The sequence below is a fragment of the Aythya ferina genome, assembly GCF_964211825.1.
Source record: "Aythya ferina genome assembly, chromosome: 17".
Taxonomy (NCBI): Eukaryota; Metazoa; Chordata; class Aves; order Anseriformes; family Anatidae; genus Aythya; species Aythya ferina.
The window spans coordinates 2,651,935-2,672,752 of record NC_140316.1 but is presented as its reverse complement, the minus strand read 5'-3'; the positions used below and the strand labels follow the sequence as shown (position 1 = coordinate 2,672,752).

Genomic DNA, 20,818 nt, shown 5'->3' with positions numbered 1-20,818 from the left:
TATTGCCCTGCGCCTGTCCTGCCATCACATGTGCAGAGGCTGCTCTGCAGGTGTTGATGTAAGCTCGTACATCATCCCACTCACCTGAGCACTTGTGCATGAATGCAGCTATGTGGGAGGGAATGATGGAGTCCTAAGAAAATCCTCAGATTTTTTTTTCTGGTACACTTCTTACAAAAGCAGCATTCACTTTCTCCATTAATTGCTAATACTGCGTAGGCATGGACAGCAAAAAAGCTCATTCTTCAGGACCTTTGTCAAACTGTCATTTAGCATGTGCTCACTCTTTAAATTGCCCAGTAGAAAAAAAGAAAATACAATTTTCTTCCTTTTTCTTGTTCTTACATGTACAGTTTAATTCTAGTTCCTGAGAAGTAAACTTTGCCCAACAGAGACCTTCCACTCCAAATTTCTTCATTTGGTTTTTGCTTGATTGCTTTAGTTTTAGCATTTATTTCAGTGTAGGATTGTTATTTTCTGTCTTTCTCAGTAAGAGATGGACTGTCACCCAGTGGTTTATACTAGATGAAGTCCTGAACTCTGCATTAATCAATTATTGGACAGAAGGAAGTTTTCTAAGTTGGATAATTGTTGTAGTTATATTGCAGCCATGGTGTGTAAGAAGTGTAGGTTTCAGCACCTCGGAGACGTACTTTCTTCACTAACATCACATAAAATCGTTGCACTGTTAGTAAAGTTTCTATGAACATTTTTCTAAGAGCAGAGGTGGCCCTTACAGTTTTATTGTATTTGCAATTGGTTTGAAATGGCTCTGCTCAATTGAGATGACTCCCTTCCCCTTATTTAATCTCTGCCCTTTTCTGTTATTGCCCTAAGCACACTGTCGATATCTTACACCAATGCAGAATGACTACACTGACAGCTACAAGAAAGAAGTTTCACTGCTTGCAGAAAGAAAACTTTATTACTCCTGTGAAGGGGACCCCTAATTCACAAATCAATTTTATTGGGCATATATGAAGAACTAATCCATTTAAGACTTCTGACATCCACTTTTCAGTGATGGTGCCTGCTGAACTAAGAATTAAATTCAGACCCATAAGTCAAGATTATATAATAGTTGGAAGAAACACTGTCTACAAAAGCAAAAATCCTTCACAACAATTCATCAAAATTGTGACCCGGACAAATAGGCCTTTTAACTGAAATTCTCTCTTGTTTCTGAAACTTCACTAGACAATGTCAGCAATATCCTTTATACTTTATATATAAAAAAAAAAAAAATAAGTCCAAAAGCCTGTAACTAACATTTCAGACAAACACTGTGAAAAGTTAAATTTAGCCTCAGTTTCCGATTTGTTACCTGTAACGCTTACTAAGCTCTGACCTGACAGCTGGAGAGCTGCTGGGAGACCACGTGCAGCAATTCTGGCTGTGAACAGAAATGTTTCTAACGCAGTTCAGCAGCATTTCCAGCACATACCTTGCCTACCTCTTCTGCCCAGCACTCAGGCTCCATGCCCATGGGTGTGGGCACGCCATGCAGGAGCCTTGTGTGCCATTACTCCCTGGGTGTTCCCTGGCTCTCCAAGGAACAAAACCAGTGAGTTAGGTGATGACTTGCCACCAACCTCAGACAGACAAATACTGATAACAATTCATTTTTTTTTGATCGAATTAGGCAGTTAACATCAAAGAAAAGATTCAGACCAGTCTTGGGCCTGATCCATAGACTACTGATGCCATTTGGAGCCTACAGGGTCAAGCTTCCTTTTATTCCTAAATAAAAAACAACAAAGTTGGTGACAACGGCACTGGGGGTGATGTGGGAAGTGCAGCAGGGAGGCCAAAGCACAGGCCTGAGAGTCAAAATCCCAGAGGTCCCTTCCTAACTTACCAACCAGTTTACTCTGCATAATGTGTATAAGTGATGTCAATAGCAGGTGGGTTTTGTTGTTGCTGGTTTTGTAGGTTTTTTGTTTGTTTTCTTGTGGTTTTTGTTTGTTTGTTTCAAGCAAAATTCTCTTTGTTTTAAGCAAAATTCTCTCTCAGCTCTGCTAGACATCTCAGTCTGATGGGTAGAGCTGTGCTCTCAGACAGGGCAGACACGGATTTTAGTTCTGTGCTCCTGCAAATACACACGCACCTTTTTCTCCTCCTACATTTTGTTTTGGCTATACAGACAACAAGGCTGATTGCCCAAGGAATGTTTTCTAATTAGCAAAAACACAGACTCTAGCCTAATTGCAGATGATTTCTAGGAATTACGATAATAAATTAAAAAAAAAAAAGTCACTGGTGAGTGCAGATGTGCAGACAGAAAATGAGTCCTTTAAATTGCCATTTCCTATCAGTAAAGTGGAGGCAATGCTACTTGCCCTTTCAAAGCAATATTGTGAAGATGAAGAAGAATATTTACTGACACTGCAGACCATTAATTTCTGGTGAGTGCTACTTATAAGCCAGGGAAGATGCTAGCAAAATAAATAAATAAATATTACACTGTAACAGCAACTAAATCCAGATTGATCTTTATCCCGTGAAGAAGGGGGAGAGAGTTCCTCCTTTTCTGTTATGTGTCACATCCAACATCCAGGCCTCTCACTGCAGACTCTCAAAAGAAGGCAGGTGCTGCCAAAGCAGGGGCACTTCTACTTCTTCACAAAAGCTAAAGCTGCCTTAGCATCCTGTACTTCTGATAAATAAGAAAGGCTCCTCCTTCTGAATTTCCAGCCTATAACCTTGGACTCAATATAGGATTTAAGGCAATCTTGGTCTCCTTGCTCAGTCTGCAGCAGTTGTGGAGGGAGCACTGGCCCTCTTCTACATGCTGTCCTGCAGCCTTTCCCAAGACCCATTTTGTTTTTCTCACCGTGGCTGTCAGTGTTTGGAGGAGTTGTCCTTGGAGCTAGGTACAAGCCCTGTCCTTCAAACAGATAGAGAGAGTTAAGCTCTGACCTTTCATGGGACAGGTGGGATGAGGCCCTGTTCACTGGCTAGGACAGTCAATAGAGCATTTGTCCAGAAAATAGGAGGTCTGGGCTCTCCTGCCCTTCCCATTTTTTTTCCAGAACATTTTGACTCCCTGCTTGATGCTCAGTCTCTCCTATTGAACCTGTTCTACTTGTATTGAATAATTAAATATCCACTGGGTCAAAGAGATTAGTTGTGAGGCACTCACCCGAGAGGGAAGAGTCCTACATAATCCTTGCTTTATTAATATTTCCTATTTTATATTAAATATTCAGAGAAGCAGGGACTGAAATTCAGGTCTCCCTTCAAAGCCTCATCAAGCCTGACAAAAACAGAGGTATGACCAGAAATGGAGGTACTGCAGGAATTTAAATGCCAAGAAGGCAATCCCAGAGGCTGGCAGCATTGACTTTTGACTTCAGCTCCTAACTAAGGATTTAGAAATCCATGCCTTCCTAAGGCCTCCCACAGATCAAATCCCACATCATCTCCATCACATCATGATCTTAAAATTGGAAAAGACAAATAATACTTCCCAAAGAAAGTCACAAGCAAGTAACTAAAACATGTCCTTCCCCTTGTCTTTAACTCAAGCCATTGAAGGAATATGGAAAATTAAAATGTAATGTCCTTGCAAGCTGGATCTTCGTGGGTGAGGAACTGTACTTGCAGAGGGATTTTTCCAATCTGTAAAAAATCCCTTTCTTCAATATTTTTTGACACTAACTCCCTTGTTGTGCTGCTGCTGAGACAGCGTTCTCTGCTTCTAGATCCCAGGAGGAAGACTAAAGCTAATTTTCCAATGAACTTTGCCATTCAGTCATCAAAGAAAATAAGTACTTATTCTCAAAGCAGAAGAGTGTTCCACATCCAGCCAAGGAGTATTTAGAATTTGTTTTGGGACAGGAGATAAAGATACTACCTGCACTGTGAGTCTTTGCACCATGAGATACCCAGCAGTACATGTATTCATTCCCAAGAGACACACAAGAGCTCCTCTGTTCTTGGTGAAGACACTTTGATTTCTTAAAAGGTGACTGGGAGTTGTGGCTAGTGAGTCATGTTGCTTTAATCATTAAAACTGCACATTTGTCTGTCTGTGGTGCCCTTCATGTTCTGTTTCTATTGAAGCATCACTTGAACCTCAGGAAGAGCCCCAGTGTAACTGAGGATAGATTTTCTCTTTCCCCCATAATAAAATCTAAAATAACAAGTAGAATAAATATTTGCAGTTAGATGATTGTTTAAGATCTGCTAAATATGATCACATGCTAGTAATTATACAATCCTTTTGCATACAAGCATTTACAATAAATTGGCCATCAATGGTCCTTTTTTTTTTTTTTAACTAGAGTAAGGGGCTGTTTATTCCAGTCATATGTTAATTGTTGGTTTTTTTTTTTTTTTGGGGGGGGGGGGGGGAAATCTGCTGAAAAAGCTTTTTGTGTTTTTACTTGGTGACAGGAGAAAAAAGGCCCCAGCAGATGGTATTGATGGCCATGGCCAGAAGACAAAATAATCAAATTCTCAGAAATCCATGTGGAAAATGTCAGCAATTTAAAAGAAAAAGGAAAAGAGCAGGTACTGACCCTTACAGTTGTCTAGATTTATTAATTTCTTGAACACAAACTATTCATTTCCATAGCTCTTGCAGTGTTTGGTTCTTTCTTGAAAGCTGATTCTGGAATTATTTTGAGGAAAGCAAGAGAGAACAAAAAGAAAATATTACACGCTTTCACTTTAGGGATTCTTTAATAATCACAAAAGCAGATTGATTGGGGCATCTGGAGGGACTAATTTGTTGTTTTAAAAAGAAAGCAAATTGTAATGTTTTAATGGGCCAGGCCTTTTTTATATTACATGTCACCATTAAGGCAGGGTTTGTTTCCAGAAGCAAATTAGTGTTCTTATGTTTTTAGTTTGCACCTTACAGAGCAAGCACTCAGGAAAAGAGCAGCATTTTGTCTCACAACCAGAAAACAAAAACTATGCAGGAGGATTTGTTTATAACACATACAGTTAGAAACGAGCTAGTCCTGGGCTGAAAAGGTCTATGGAATTATTTGGTGGTAGAACAGATGAACAACAGATATCAAATAATTAATTGACAAAATATGACCATAAAGTTCATTATAAGAGCATCATATTAACAGGATAATCCAACCTTGGCTGCTCTGGATGTTCTGCATATGTGAAAACAGATGTTCCTTCAGATACTCCCCTTTCTCTAATGTGGATCTTGTGCCCAGCTCTGCATTGGACTCAGCACAGGAGAAGGAATTTGTTACGACAGCTTATTCCCAGAAAACTCATTACCTATCTCTTCCAAGGACAAGGCAATGGAAATGTCCCAAAGGGATAGATCATGCCGGTGGGTGCCAGATGGACCAGGCTACATGTCACCTACTCTTTTCTCCAACATTTGCACCTAATAATTTCTTCCACTGCAGTCTCCATTGTCTTAGCCATTTTCAAAGCTCCCAGTGCAGGACTTCTTCCATCTCATGACAGCTTTCTGTATAACCTGTTCCTGGGTATTCCCTGCATGAGGAACTGTATTAGCCCAATGCTAACTATTTTTAATTGGCTAAATCTCCACAAGTCATCTTGAAACATTATACTGAAATTAGTCTTATTGCACGATTTACAGCCATCTGAATCTTTTTTATAGTCCTTATATCATGCAGCGCAAATCTTTGTTTTCCCGGCAGTAAACCAAGATGACAGACCCAGTGCTAATAAAGAGGGATTGTCAAATTACAGAAGTTATGAAAAGAACCTCATAGTATTCGACTTTCCTTATATAACAGAGATTTGATGGAACTATTCATATGACTGGAATACTGATGTGAAAGGGCATGGTTTGTTCAGAACGGAAACGCAGCAAAAAAGAAAGGGTATATCAAAAATGTAGATCTGCTCAGAGAGCCAGAAAATATAGGCAGACAGACCTTTCAGAAACCTCTGTGTAAAAATAAAGGGAAACAAAATGGGAACAGTATGGCAGCATAACATCTATTTTGGCTTGCCAAACCCTGGGGGTAACACAGGTGGTGTCTTTTTTTCCTCAACAGTTCAAGAGTTGTCTAAAGCATAGGATTAGGTGTTAGTATGGAACTAGCTTGATTTAATGATATTGTTAATGAAATGCAAATTTTATAAAACCATTTTTTGTTTTATTTTGGTAAAACTGCAGGCACTGATGTAATCCCATTGCAAGTTTTTTTTTTTTTCTTTTTTTTTTTCTTTTTGCTCTGCAGTGTCAAACCACCAACACTATCCATTAAAAATATAGATTGCCCACTATTTTGTGCTCAGTACTGGTGATGCCTGAGCTGGAGCATCGTACTTTGGTTGGGCTATCGTTCTTCATGAACAGTGTGGTCTTTCTGGAAAGACTCTGGAGGCAAGCAACAAAAATGATCAGTAAGCTAGAAAGCATTGCCTGTCCTAAAGGAAGCAGTATCCTAAAAAGGGTCTCGGGTTTTGAAGTTTGCTTCAGCAGGGCAAGAAACTATTGCCAGCACCCACTGGAGAAAGACAGATTCCTATTTGTCCTTTCTTTAACTGCCCTTGTAGAAATGTCAGGCTTCTTAAGAGAAGCTAATAGGGAAAAACTTCTGAACCAGCTACACCCTGAAGAGACTCAACTTTCTATCACTGGAGGCTTTTTACCAATATAAGCATTGTATTTTACACACTACTCAAAGTGGTCAGAAGGAATTACACAGCCAGTTACCGCTTTTCAGCTGACAAGTGGCAACAAACCTCACAGCTTGGTAGTTTTGTGTACCTGTGAATGTCCAAAGAAAGCAGCCTCATGGACATGAGTTTATTGGAAATCTGTAGATTTGGTAAATATTTCTGGCTCTTAGCTTGAAGTCTGTGGGGCTTCATTTAGGATGACAGAGTAACAATCACATCAACCCACACACAGGATTTCTGTAGAATAACAACATTCATCCCCATGAGAATCTGAACTCTGAAAATGATCTCTTGACCTAAATGGCATCAGTGACCCTTAATTATGCAATGATATCAACAGAAAGATCATTCTTCCATTTCCATGGTAACCGTATCAGCGAACAGCAAAGCTGTCAAGGTCAGGCATATAAACTGAGAAAGAAAAGTAATTTTCTGTGTAATGGTTCATACAAGCTTTAACTCCAGTACTGGCAAATAAATAGCCATGTACTTGCTTGATCGCCTGTCTCAAATGTACATAAGGGGGAAAAAAACTATTGCCGGCATACAACCATGATTGTGCTGCTTTGCTGCCTGGTTTCTGAAAACTGCTTGACTGTTGCTTTGGAGGATAATGCAAAATGCAGAAAAGCATTCAGCTGTGTAGCGCTGTAATGTGAGGAACTCAATATCTTATTAAATTGGTTTTAAAGAAACTAGGGAACATATGGCTTTTATCATGTTTATCAAAGTTAACGTCATAGCTGATGCTGTATTACTTACAAAAATGCCCAGGAAGAGGCCAGAAAAATTTCTACAAAATATTTTCTAGTTGTTGAAATCAAAATGTTTTACTAATGGGCTGGATTCCCACCTCTCCAAGGACCTACCTGCAAATGGAAAAGCTAGAAAAATATGTGTACTTCCATACTATCCTCTTTAGAACATGCAGGCTGTCTTGTGCCACCCATTTGAGGGATTTTTGCAGGTTTGCAGGCTGATGGCCAGCTGGTCCATGGTCCCTATGGAGGTAGGTGGCAGTGGGGACCTGCCTCAATGCCAGTGCTTGTGTCTGAGGCTCTCTTGGCTTTTGGGAACTGTCTCAAGCTTTAGTAAGAACAGTATTGAGTACAGTTGTGGTCCCATATACATTATGAAATTGAAAAGTAGACTCTGTGCTTTTTTTTTTTTTTTTTCCTTTAAATTTCTGAGTGTTTTAGTCTGTTGATGATTTGCCAATTCTCTTGGTCTGTACTGGGGGCTCAGACAACAGCTAACGACAAGCTTTTTTATTTTGCTCCATATGTATTTATGACTGACTATTGCTGCTTATTTTTTTTGAACAAGTAATCTGACTATTGATATCTCTAGTCATATGAGAACAGCCAAGGCCTCATTGTTCTATTACCATATTCTGACTTTCCTTATTTTTTAAAAATCTTTATTAAAATTATGCAGCTAACTTGGGAGTTCTGCTGGAGAAGGTACGTTAGACTCACTGGGGATAATAAGCACTATAAAATTAAAGAACATGGTTCTTCATGGGGCGATTACCTTTGACAATCTGGGAAATCACTCTTCCTGATGTACTCATGCTTTCAATTATCATCTGATTTAACTACCTTTTTGATTATTTCTAATATTGTTCCAATCGAAAAGTGTGTATTTTATTGAATTCTGTTTCTTTCACTTAAATATACATTTCTGCCTCACATCTTTTTCAAGAGAAAAGAATTGGGTATAATTCCAATATCTATTTCCAAAACACCTATATCATATCTGTGGTTAATGGAATTTTATTACTTACATGAGGACAGTATTTTAAAATTTGAAAGGACTTCTGATTCAAAAATAGGACTTTTTCTTTATTGGATTTACTCATATTTTTCATCTATTTTATTTACTTTGTGAGAGCATTGTCAGGAAAATATGTAAATCACACTTAGCTAAGACCTGTGTCAGACTAGGTAGTGATTTACATGGTTGCCTAGAGCTCTACACAAGCTGCATATTTAAATAAGCATTTACTTTATGCAACGGTATAACTATAATATTTGTGTTATTATTCTGCATAAAGCTGACACAGAATTCCAGGATTATAAATTGGACCAAGGATGTAAATGCAGAAATTCAAGAAAACTCTTGCAGTTATTGCTATTCACAGTGAACTGTACCATTTAATGATGAACAACCAGCATTTAATTGTTACTCTGGTACCAGCCATAATGCAATGACTCACACAACACCATCCTCCTGCTACTGCTATTTTTATGGATTAAAATCAGATGTTAAAGAACTGAAATCTAAAGGCAATTAGGGTATTTTTTTAAACAAAACAAAATGAACAAACAAACAAACAAACCAAAAGCTCTCCAAAGCTCTTTTTCACTGCTGATTTTCCAAAGGTAACATTTTCTGTTATCGCAAATCTAACAGGCATCAGGGTCCAAATCCATAGCTGTACAAAGAGTTAAACCCCACTGAAGTCCTTAGACTTATCATGTCTCTTCAGAGACGTGACTTACAAAGCTGATAGAGCATGGGAAAAAAAAAGACATAAAGAGGAAGAGAACAAATAAAAGAGAGAGAAAAAAATAAATAAGCAAGTTGTGACTAGGGTCACACAGCAAGTCACCAGGAGGCTTGTGTCCTTAGCATACAAGGAAGTACCCTGCAAACTATTCTGCTTGTAAAGCAATGTTCTGAAGGGAAAACAGAAAAAAAAAAAAAAAAAAAAAAGAGGAAGGAAAAAGAAAAAAATGCATTTAAAAATGAACAGCTGCTCAAGTAGGTTCCTGGAGCATGTTTATAGATATCAGTGTTTCCAGAAAATTCATTCATGCAAAGCAGTTACAATAGTTTAGTAATGACTGATATGCCAGAAAGATTCTTTTAACTACAATAGTGACAGTTTCCATCAAGAAAATTGAGTTTCTAAACCTGGGAGGGAATTTGCACTGGTGCATTTGGTCCTTTGAAAGCAGCAAGCGATTTACAAATGAGACGATTGGCTAGCCACTGATCCTTTCCATTGGATGAAAAAAATCTGTAAAAGCATTGGAAGATTTGCCAGTAAGGCAGCATGAACATCTTCAGTTAATGAAAAATAACACACACACTCGATGCTACTAGCTGAACATGTACAGAATTTAAGGTAAAGCTATGAATAAGTCAAATGTTAAGGTAAAGTAAAGAAATGTGTTATTCTTCAGACATTTGGGGGGAAACAAAACAAAACAAAACAAAACAAAACAAAACCAGCTGCGTTGTTCCCATGTGCCACAACATCATATCACTAGCAGCATCTTTGACCCAACTCCTGTGTATGCTGGCACTGTGTACACTGCAAAGACTCATCAGGAACAACGCAGCCTTAGGCATGGGGCCAGCCCAAAGTTATGTTCTCATTAAATGCCATATAAATCCCAATTTGACTTAAGGAGGCTCCATCTTGATGTAGTGTAGCCTCAAGCTCCTGCAGAGAACAGCTTTCACCAGCAGCAACTGCTCTTAACATCTACCAGGGACTGATAGGGTGGGATCAGGGGATTTATTCAATCATGGATCAATAAGCACAACACAGTTTTCTAGACACTGAAGATGAGAAATAGCTGAACAGTGTCCTGGTGTGACACTTTCCTTCACACCCTTCCCTTCCATTACTGATTCTGTTGTGCTCAGAGCTAAGTTTCATCACTGGGATTTAATAACTAAGTTTTAATAAACCTCATTCTATCCTGACATTCAGCTATGAAGACAAACATGCCTAAGCATCCACAATGAAAAGTCTTATATCTTTATACTCAGAAAATCCAGCACCTCTTAAATATCAAGTTTTCCCAGTATTCTTTGTACCTAGAAGAGTACATTATGGACCTTGTTATATAAAACAATTTACATAGCCCCCAAGACTCATTTGTCTTTCACTCAACTACTTTTAGATCCAGTGAGTTGAAGGTATTAAAACTGGGAAAAAAAAAAAAAAAAACAAAAAAAAAAAAAACAAAAAAACAAAAACAAAAAACAAAAAAAAAAAAAAACAAAAAAAAAAAAAAACAGAAAGAAATATGTGCTAGCTGTCCCAAAAATGAAAGTCACCCAATGGATTATAGTAGAGATTTCTTACAATGTCTCAAGCCACATGAGGCAGGGTAGAGGCAGGGTAGAACCATAGCTGCTATTTATCTTTTGCTGATGTTGTTGTACCACGTGTGTTATCCACAAAGAATTTAGACTAGAAATGCCCAAACCAACCCCCTTTTCAATCAATGTGCATAGGCATCCCCGCCACCTTCATCCCCGAAACCTTTAAAGCAGTTTCAGAGAGGGCAAATAGAATTAGTTGTTTGATACTTCCTGAACTTGTGTTAGTGTTGGACACTTCAGAAATCCCAACCTTATACAGAGAAACCTAACATTCCCCTGCCAGGGGATTGGTGGTACAGACATTAGGGACAGAGACATATTACCATTTTTATCACTGTTAGCATTGTATCCTTACTACCCTTCTTAATACAGAAAGAAAGGAGCACACAAGGATCAGAATTGCTTGCTGCTTTGGAGCCGACAATCAGCAGGCCTTGCTCACCCTTGTGCAGTAAATCCTTTTTAAGAAGAAAAGACAGAAGGAAACCAATTCCCACAAAGGATAATCTTGGCTCAGAAGAAGACAACCAAGAAAAAATTAGCTGTGAAAGGACTCACAAATTCATCTTTTCCAGCTCAGCCACAAGACAGGATCATTTGTCACTCCTGGCACCAGGATTAGCCATGACAGACATTTGTGCAACCAATTCTGAAAGCCATTCAAAGACACAAACCCAGCAGCTTCAGGTGATCAACTCAGAGTAGCTTTGCTACTCTGCTCCCATTACTGGAAGCTAAAAGATGCTTAATTTTTTCATATGTTTAAGATTCTCTCTCTTTGTCCATTTTACTGTGCTCTTGGAGAACAGCCTCCCCTCTGCAGTGATGTTTTATGTACTTCTAAGCTTTCACCACCCCTCCTGAAATGTGATTGAGCTATCACATGGCCTGGAGCTTCTCTCCAGTGGCCCGATTCTTAGCATCTGCAGTAAAACAAGCACTACCATTACTGTCATTATGGTTACAAAAAGGTTAGCACTTCCTTGTTAATATTCTCATCGCCAGCATTCAAACCCATGTATTTTCAGTCTGAAACTTGGAATCTAATAAGAAGATACCCAAATGGCATTTGTATTTGTCATATTCAATGAGCCAAAAATTTAATTTTGTTGAGGACATTATCATTGGCGGTAGCACTTCAGCTCTCTAATTGTCATTGCTTAATACTTTCCTTTTAATTATTTATTTTATTGCCAGTCCCCCTCCTCCTTTCAAGAGCTTCCATGAGGTACATCGCTCACGTTATTTGAAACCCTGTTCAATGAACAGGATTTCTTACACACAGTTAGAAACTGTCAAGAAAAAGAATTGCTGAAGGCAGATTTGACTTGCCAGGCTGCTCTTTCTAACTGATGGCTCTCCTTCAGCAAATGAGAAAAGCTTGTTTCTCTTTCAACAGAGCACACAGAAGCAGGGGCTCCATGTCTCTCGGGGCTGCGTGTGCAGCATCTGCCAGCAAGGCACAGAACAGATTTTCTAGCGCTATGGATCTTGAATCCCTGTGGACTTTCAGAAGAGTTTTACTGCAGATTGTAACTTGTTCCTAACCCTTGAAGGCAGGAGGGGAGAGAAAAAGAAATTCTCTAATGGTATTGCAAAGGGGTGGAAGTTAGGCACGTAGGGAGGTTATGGTAGGAGACCTCTCAGGAGAGCTTCAAGTGTCGTGATTGACAACTGCATCCTGTGAAAATGAACAGCTGGAAATAATCCTCAGAAAAAGAAGTCTTTGCACTGCAAATGACATGAAACAGGCACTGAATCACAAGAACAAAATGCAACTAATACACAGTACCTTGCAGAATAAAGCCTTAAGTTAAAAGCACCGAACTTAGCAGCTCTAACTTGGAGGAGTGCTATCCCAGAGAAAAGGTGACTGGGCTGAAAGGCAGGCACTATGTTTATAAACAAAGAAAAATACTGATTTAGAGTCATGACATGGAATGGATCATTGATTAAATGGATGAGCAATTTGCCACTGTGCATTTGGTGTGCTGCTGGAATATAATAGATGGCTTTGCAAAGTGCTTTGGAACGGTCAATTACACATTTAAACCATACAGATGTCTGCAGCGTCATGAGCTGTTGGAAGACAGCCCTCATGTATTTGTATCTGTCACAGGGAAAATCTTTCAGTACAACTTTTTTTTTTTTTTTTCCCAAATTACCAAAGGAAGTAACAGACTTGCATTAAACCCATGTACCCAGATTTCAGTTTCATCCAAAATGGTTTAAGCTATATTCAAAAATGCAGTATGAGCTAACACAATTTACATGACTTGCTTGCCCTGGTGAGCTTTTCTTCACGCCCTGTGTTGCTCTTATGCACCACAGCTACTGTGATTTGTTCCATTTTTCAGTCATTAATTTAACTAAGCAGAGAAAGTGTTATTCCCTCCCTCAACAGAGAATTCAGAGACTGTTTCATTATTTTACTGAGTGAGGATCAGGCTTTGAGGGATGAGGGAAATGAGTAAAATAAAAGAAAGAATAGGGTAAAAAGCTAAGAAATATTTCTAATTATATTGTAATTTCTTTCTCTGTGGGGATTATGATAGCTATCACTTCTGGTTCACTGGCTTCTGAAGTGTGCACTTTATAAAAAGGATACCGATTTTTCCAACTCATTGGGCCATTTCAGAGCAAGCAGTGAGAAAGTACTGAGTAAGAGTTGGAGTTAGCAATTTATTCAAGAAAACGTTAATGAAATTCTGTCTCTTCTAGACAATACAATACAAAAGTGAACTAGCTGCAGAAGCACAGTGATATGGTTAAGGATGATATCTTCGATTCTAGACTAAAATGGCTATTACTGACACAGAGACATGCTTTGCATTCTTCTGCTTTTACAGTTCCTAATAATCTTACTGCAAATCTATGGTCTATGACAACTGTATTATATTTTAACCCTTGTAATTCAGTAGCCAGGTAACTCAGGTAATCAAACAACCTACTTGGAAGAGTTCTTCTCTTGGGTAATAGAATGTAAGGCTTTGAAGAGGTAGAGCAGCAAGACAAAAGCTATTTAGTTGTTAGCCAGAGTACATGAGTGCACTAAGAGAGGAATTAAGATTTTAAATGCAGTGGGAATAAGTAAAAAAAAAAAAAAAGTCCATAACTCAAAGAAGTAAAAGAAGTACTCACGTGTCTTTTCAAGCACGTGAGCAATTCCATTAAACTTATCTGCTTTAATTGCATTAAGCTCAGAGAGCCTACTCATATGTTTAAACTCAAACATAAGATTAATTATTTCCTTAAATAGAAGTCAAGAAGCCCAGTCAAGAAGAATGGATAGTGCAAACAAATGTGTATATGCATTTAAAGTTTTCAAGATATTTGATTCAGCATTCTATAATGTAAAACATTCAAATTAGCTTTTTGGTGGAAAATGTGTTCCATGGATGCAAAAAAAAAACAACTCAGAAAGCTGCATCTGAATTAGTAGATTAAATTATTTTGCTGAGAGTCAATAGCTAATCAGCTAATAAAATGTTCAAATATAATCAATCGATCACAACTAAGTGAAACAGCTCATATTCTATAAATTTGTATTCAATATGCTTCAGAAAACAGTGTAAAAAGCATGTTCTTAAGTCAATTCAAAAAAGAAATAGGAGCACATCATAATTCCTTGCTCATCTCTTACCAGCAAATTCTTCTTGGAGAGTTGAAGTTTCAGATGCTAAAAAAGTGACCATTCACACACACACAAATCCTACGATGACCAACTATTTACTGTCCAAACTGTCACAAGAGTCTATTGGGTATTAATTAGCATCTGATTGTATACTGGTTAATTAATGAAATTGTTTTTTCCTTATTTCTTTTTTCTTTTTTTTTTTTTTTTTTAATGTATGTATCATAAACTTAACTCTTTTATGTTTTTCTTTCCTTCAAGTTACCCTGTATATGGGTTGGGGATATTGGGGGTATTCTTATTTGCTTTAAAAAATAAATAACAACAAAAAAAAGGCATGCCCACACCTGTCTGTATCTCTGAAACTAAAATGAAATGGTCAGGAAGATGTCTGATATCTTCGTTACAAGAAGCAACATCTGAAGCTGAAAAGGTCAACCAGTCCATAATGTACTGTACTTTATTCTGGGCAGAATGTGAATTGAGCAGATGATGAATTAATTAATTTTATGATAAAAAGGAAATGTTGTTAACACCTTGCTGTTCTGTTTTGGCTTTTAAGCACAAAGTTTGGTGGAAGCTGCCTTCAGAGCTGAGCACCGGCTCACCCTGGTGCATGTTCTGTAGCCACATTTGAGTCAGCATTTGAGAGGACTTGTTGCCATATGGAAAATCAGGAACAATTTCTCTAAATAATTACATCAGTTTATTTTTGTCTGTTGCCAAGAGAAACAAGTCCTTGTTGGTAATATCCACTGGTGTTGCCAAAGAAATTAATCTTTAGGGAAACCAAATACGCTCCAGCACTAGCACTTCTCTAACAATAAATAAGCTTTCTAACTGATATCATCATGGCTCATAACTGCATCTCTGTTCAGACAATTTGCTAAGGTAATCTCTGCTCAGTTTGGGACTGACAGCCTCAGAGGTGTGAGTTATCACACCTTACTTGAGAGTGTGCAGGCTGTCTGAGCAGGAGCTGGGCAATCTTGGCTTCCCTCAGGTTCACTGGGGAGAAATCAGAACTTTTAGGGCAAGTGGCTTGAACAGATGAGATGAATTGCACAGCAGAAGCACCCGGTTATCCATCCATCAGGGAGTGCAGGTGGGGCGGAGGTGTCTGCTTTGCTGAGCTCTAAAGCTCGGGGAGATGAGCCCAGGTCAGGCACTCTCCCGCCAAGGCTGCCGGCAGGAGTGGAAGTCAGTCCTCGTTGGGGTGATTAAACTCTTCCTTTGGCAGGAAAGTCTGGCAAGAGGCAATCCTGATGATGGGCCTGTTCTGTAAAACCTGGAGGCTCGGGTTTTCAGACCTGTATGCCTATGACTGCTGATCATTGGAACTGAACAGCTGCTGCAGGGGTGAGGTCTCTTAAATGCTTGAAGGCAGCTACAAATATTGGCCTGAGTCACCAAGGAGAGGCAGCTGATACCTCTCTCACACTCCTGTCACAGGCACTTTCGTCAGTCTCCAACCAGTTTTGCTATTCCTTTCAGCTTATTACCACTTGTAACCTTCAAAACCCCTCTGTTTAAGTACTATCATAGAAACCACTGAAGACAGAAACTTTGTGTTTCTCATTGTGCTTTCTACTCAAATTTCATTCCAGCCTGAAAATAATGCATTGAAATCTCTCCTTTTTATTCCCTAATAACTTTATTAGATTGAGCAGGTTTCCCCTGCATAGCTCCTTGCACTGCATTTCTCATTTTCTTTATTCTGTCTTTTGCTTCTTTTGCATTCTGAGACCATGAACACAGCCCTAAAAAATCCCCTTCTGCTCTACGAAACACTTCACTACAGCAAAGAATTACAATATGGTGACAATGTGGTTTCTTGTCTCACCAAAATCACATTGTGCCATTTAAATTTAGATGTGTTTCCAAGAAGTGTTTGATAAATTCCTTCTAACATATTCCCAGTTTTCTCCATAGCTAATGTCAAACCAACGGCACTATCCAGATGGATGCCTGAAAGGCCCTTTATTTAAGGCTCATCTTATACATAGCAGTCTGTGGTCTTCAGTGATTTCTCCCTAAGCCAATTGCACTTGTTGATTCAAAAACTACCTTGTAGCCCTTGCTGACAGCGACTTGACAGAAACTACAGAGCTTATTGTGTTTTTCTGATTTCTTTCTGCTCTCTGTCACTGATTCATTTTGCTGTGCTTATTCACTCTCACATGTTAACAACCTCTAATCAACATCTAGGGTTCTTTAGTGGTTGGAGGCATTTTCATCTCACTATGAAAAACGTTTCCCAAGCAGCTGTCAGAGCAGAAACCACTTTTGTTTTGTTCTCTTCCTTTTTGGAAAACAGTACAATGGACAGATGATTTTACACTAGACACATAAACTTCTCACCTGTATAAAGAGTACCAAGGACAAGAAATCTAGTGTTATAAAGCCTTAATGTTTAACTTTATTCAACAGACAGGCCAGCTACTTCTCCATGACATCCTCTGTACATAAATCTCAGCCTGTCTCGCTGCTGTATTGAATCAGGTTATAAACACTTTTTAGGATCAGATTTGGACAGCTATTTATGTTGTTCTCATTTCAGATTTCTTCTGAGGGCTTATTTCTGTAATGACATTTACACAATTAATTCCATGATCATTTTCATATATATCTTCTCATTATTTATTATTTTTCTCCACTACCATCATTATTGTTAGGTCAAAACCTAAAACTATGCTTTACAAATACTTAGTACATAACTCACATTTTCACTATAGAGCTCCACCATTCCCAATCTATAGCTGATAATATTTACACTAAGAGTATATACTCCCAATTAAATGCATTTTGTCTTATTCCTAGCTCAACCATCCTTAAACTGTTTTACTTATGTATACATACATAGCTTAAAAACAATAATATATACACATATATATATACATATAGTAGCATGCAGGGCTACACCTTGTGTTGAATCAACTCTTCTTTATAATACAAGTAAGGAAATATCTAAGTACATAGAGATAGCAGTGTAGCTATTTATGGAGGTTGTTCCCTTATTTTATGATTCTAATAGTAGATACAAATTGGCATTGACAATACACAGTTATTTGCTTTCTAAGGTTCTATATTTCCTTTGTATTTCTGAAGGTCACAGGGACTCAGCTGAACCTGAAACAGTAATTTTAATTCCAAGTCTTTTCATTTCACTACTATATAATTATCTTATAGATTTTTGTGTAGACTTATTTACTGTTTTTCTTTTCCTGTTGGATAAGTATACAGTAACTAAACTAACTTCAATTAGGTAACTGTCACCAATATTGAAAATTTAATGGCATTTTAAAAATTACATTAGTAATCAAAGCATAAAAATGATTCTTTGTGACACCATTTCAGAGCAGAAGTACCAAAGCTTACCACAGAATAGCCTGTGACTCAGAAATATTAAACACAGACCATTGTCCCATTTTTATTCTGAGTAACACACTCCTTGAGTTATAAACAGTATATTATGTGTTTGGACTAAAATGTCTTTAGGAGATACAAGATGCAAAATGGAATATTCAGCACTTTAAATTCAATATACTAAGTGATCTTCTCAGTTACCCATATATTATCCTATACATTTTTTTAGAAATCAGAATTGTCCTTGTGTATTCAGATGCAGTAATGTGTCTACATTAAATTTCCCCTCTAGTGCTGATACCATAGTATTTAAAAGCCAATGCACTCTCAGAGAGGCCAACATCCCTCGAGGTTCAAAGCACCTTGATATAAAGACACACTTGAATTTAAGAACACATTTAAATCCAGCATAAGTCTCTGTGCTTTGCATTATCAAGAGAGTCTTAAAGATAAGCATATGCCTAAATATTTTGCTGAACTGGAGCTAGAAACAAGGTTTATCCTGTGGAAGAGTGGAATAGTTGCAACACCCAAGTACAGATTAATAATGTTCTGGGGGATTTATCTTTGAAAATAGCAGGGAGAGGAAAGTCTCCATAAATAGAAAGGAAAATCATGAATCAGCAAATTCTGGAAACTATAATAAGCAGGAACGCAATTTAGCTCACAGTGAACCATAGGCTTCATCCTATATAGCATTTGGCTTTCCTAAAATATATTAACTGGCTACATTCAAGAGAATGATATGTTGCCTTCAACTTTATTTGCATTTTGCTAAAGAGGAATGATATCAGTGTTCTGGGAGAAGTCCATGATTCATGTCCCTACGATATGACATTGCTAGTGTGAGATTATTAACTTGTTATAACAGAATTTGAATATGAAAAACTTACTTGAAGGCATTGGCATCTCCATGCACCTTATAGTTGTCTGCACTGATTCTTGAGATAACTCTTGTGACAGCGATGAGAATACCAATATTGACCTGAAGAAGAAGAAGGAACAAGACTTGGTCAAGAAACCAAATACCAAATGTCAGAGATGCAAACTTGTACTGTGTGTTCTGTGCAAATAAACAGAAAATAGGAATTTTGACTGTTGTATTTGTTGGCAAAAAAGGCCTCCAACTTTGGACTGGTACCCTCCATCATCTGTGGATTTCTCTGTTCTGAAAGTGGGTAGCTCTTCCACTTTGTGTGATTTTTTTTTTTTACTTCTGGAACAGCTTGCCTCTTTAGGATAAGGCTGGACTGAAACATTGATTCACAACTGAAGCGCTCAGGATCTACTCTACAAATAAATATCCTTGTATCTACCAGCATCTGACAAATTAGACAAGAACTTCAGTGAACAGCAGTATATATCTGTGTGATCTTTGGTATTGTGTTTGCATGTGCACAGGCTTCAGAAAACACTTCTCTCAGACTTATAGCCTTCACAGTGTATAATTCATGTTTCTTACCAAAGTCTGCTTGCAATTTAAGCATGAGATTATTTTAAACCAGCAATGAGGAAAATATGTTAAGCCTGAACTCTTCTCTTCAAAAGCTCTACTCTTTTTTATGTCAGGCCCAGCAGAAACATCAACAAAATGAAAAGAACTCCCACCAGAAATCTAGGAAATCTTGAAAAGAGTAATGCTGAAAGGTGCAACAAAAGAAAGTTTGCTCTGGAGTCACAGGTGAAGAAGTAAAGAAAACTTTATCATTTTACGGAGATGTGGCAAAGACCATCTTGTTTTGCAGAGACCTTGGATTTAAAGAAAACAGAGAGGGGGAGAATGTGAAGGTGAAAGACGTATTTCTCCCTTTCTGTCCAAAGTTACATATCAGCTACAAAGCTGATATTTATCATCGAGTTAAGAACAAAGGAAGAACAAAGCTCTCTTGAACTAAAGAACGTAAAGAAAGAAGAATTCAATATAGTACTATTGATTAGTTAAAACTCAACAATTGTAATCTATTTTAACATAACTGTTATAATTTTGGGAGGAGAGGGGTTGAGCTAAAGAATGTTTAACTTGGTAATAATCATTCTCATACCATTTTTCAAATCTTACAAGTCTTTAAATTTTAGATTCCTAAGGGTAGGTCATCACCTACTGTAAAGTATAAGGGTAGCTGTGATAGTTCATTTCTGCCACAGCTTTTTAGCCCATCCAAAGAATTCTCTGTGGAACCAAAACATTTTTCAATTACAAGTGTACTCATTCAATTGGTTTTACAGAGATTAGTAAGAGATGAAATTCAATAGTCTTGAGATCATTTTCCCTATTCCCACCAAATCATATCTTGAAAATATTTTTAAGGCAGTAACAAGCATTCCTGAGAAACCTATTTATGTGCTAAATATGTGCGTTGGCTGAAGGAGCAAATGATGAATATGAACAAGTTACATTTCTCTTTCACTTCTCTCTTTTACTTGTCCTCCGAACTCTCTAATTTTTGCTGCATGTCCACCAAACAATCATCTTCAGTGCAGCTTTTCATGAGGATTTCACAAGAAATGCCTCTCTATACCCTTCACTTCTTTCCTGACATATTATCTTTTATCAGCCTTGTTTAGTCTTTTATCTAAAATATCGGTTTCCTCTACTGACATTTCTTCGCAGATGTCTCACAGACAGCACAAGTTCAACTTGGCACAGTTGCTGCATGGACCCTTTTTCTGGTAACTGCAAACAGCATGCTCCTTCCAACCTCACAAGCACTTAACTCTAGCTCTTTATTCCATTCCTAATTCTTTATACACAGATTTTCCTAGATTTTACTTTCTGCATAGCATTTTAAAAAATATGCATATTGTGCATATGTAATGTGTTTTAAAATACTAAGAAAATAAACTGCAGTGAAGTCAAGACTCCTCATTCCTTACATTCTGAAGTCCCTACATCTTACCAAAGTCAATGAAAGTTATAAATAATAAGCACCAACAAAGGCATACTCAGAATCTTGCAAACTTTCAGACTGGACATGAACCCTAGGATGTGGTCATCAGAACACGACAAGATAGCCTCTAAGGACACAGAAACTGTATGGTTTGCTAAAGCAAAAA

The 20,818-nt window shown here is 37.9% G+C and overlaps 2 protein-coding genes across 6 annotated transcripts in view; one reads left to right on the top strand and one right to left on the bottom strand.

Annotated features, from left to right (window-relative positions):
- ADGRD1 (adhesion G protein-coupled receptor D1) overlaps positions 1–20,818 on the bottom strand; it is a 157,756-nt gene that overhangs the window by 9,830 nt on the left and 127,108 nt on the right. For all 5 annotated transcript variants that reach the window (XM_084491653.1, XM_084491655.1, XM_084491654.1 and 2 more), the window contains one exon: positions 18,658–18,749. In XM_084491653.1, the coding sequence (XP_084347779.1) occupies positions 18,658–18,749 (92 nt within the window). The remainder of the gene's footprint in view (positions 1–18,657; positions 18,750–20,818) is intronic.
- LOC311420608 (uncharacterized protein) overlaps positions 1–20,818 on the top strand; it is a 363,195-nt gene that overhangs the window by 305,216 nt on the left and 37,161 nt on the right. The window contains exon 7 of the mRNA XM_084491669.1: positions 4,399–4,515. Coding sequence (XP_084347795.1) covers positions 4,399–4,428 — 30 coding nt within the window. The 3' untranslated portion in view covers positions 4,429–4,515. The remainder of the gene's footprint in view (positions 1–4,398; positions 4,516–20,818) is intronic.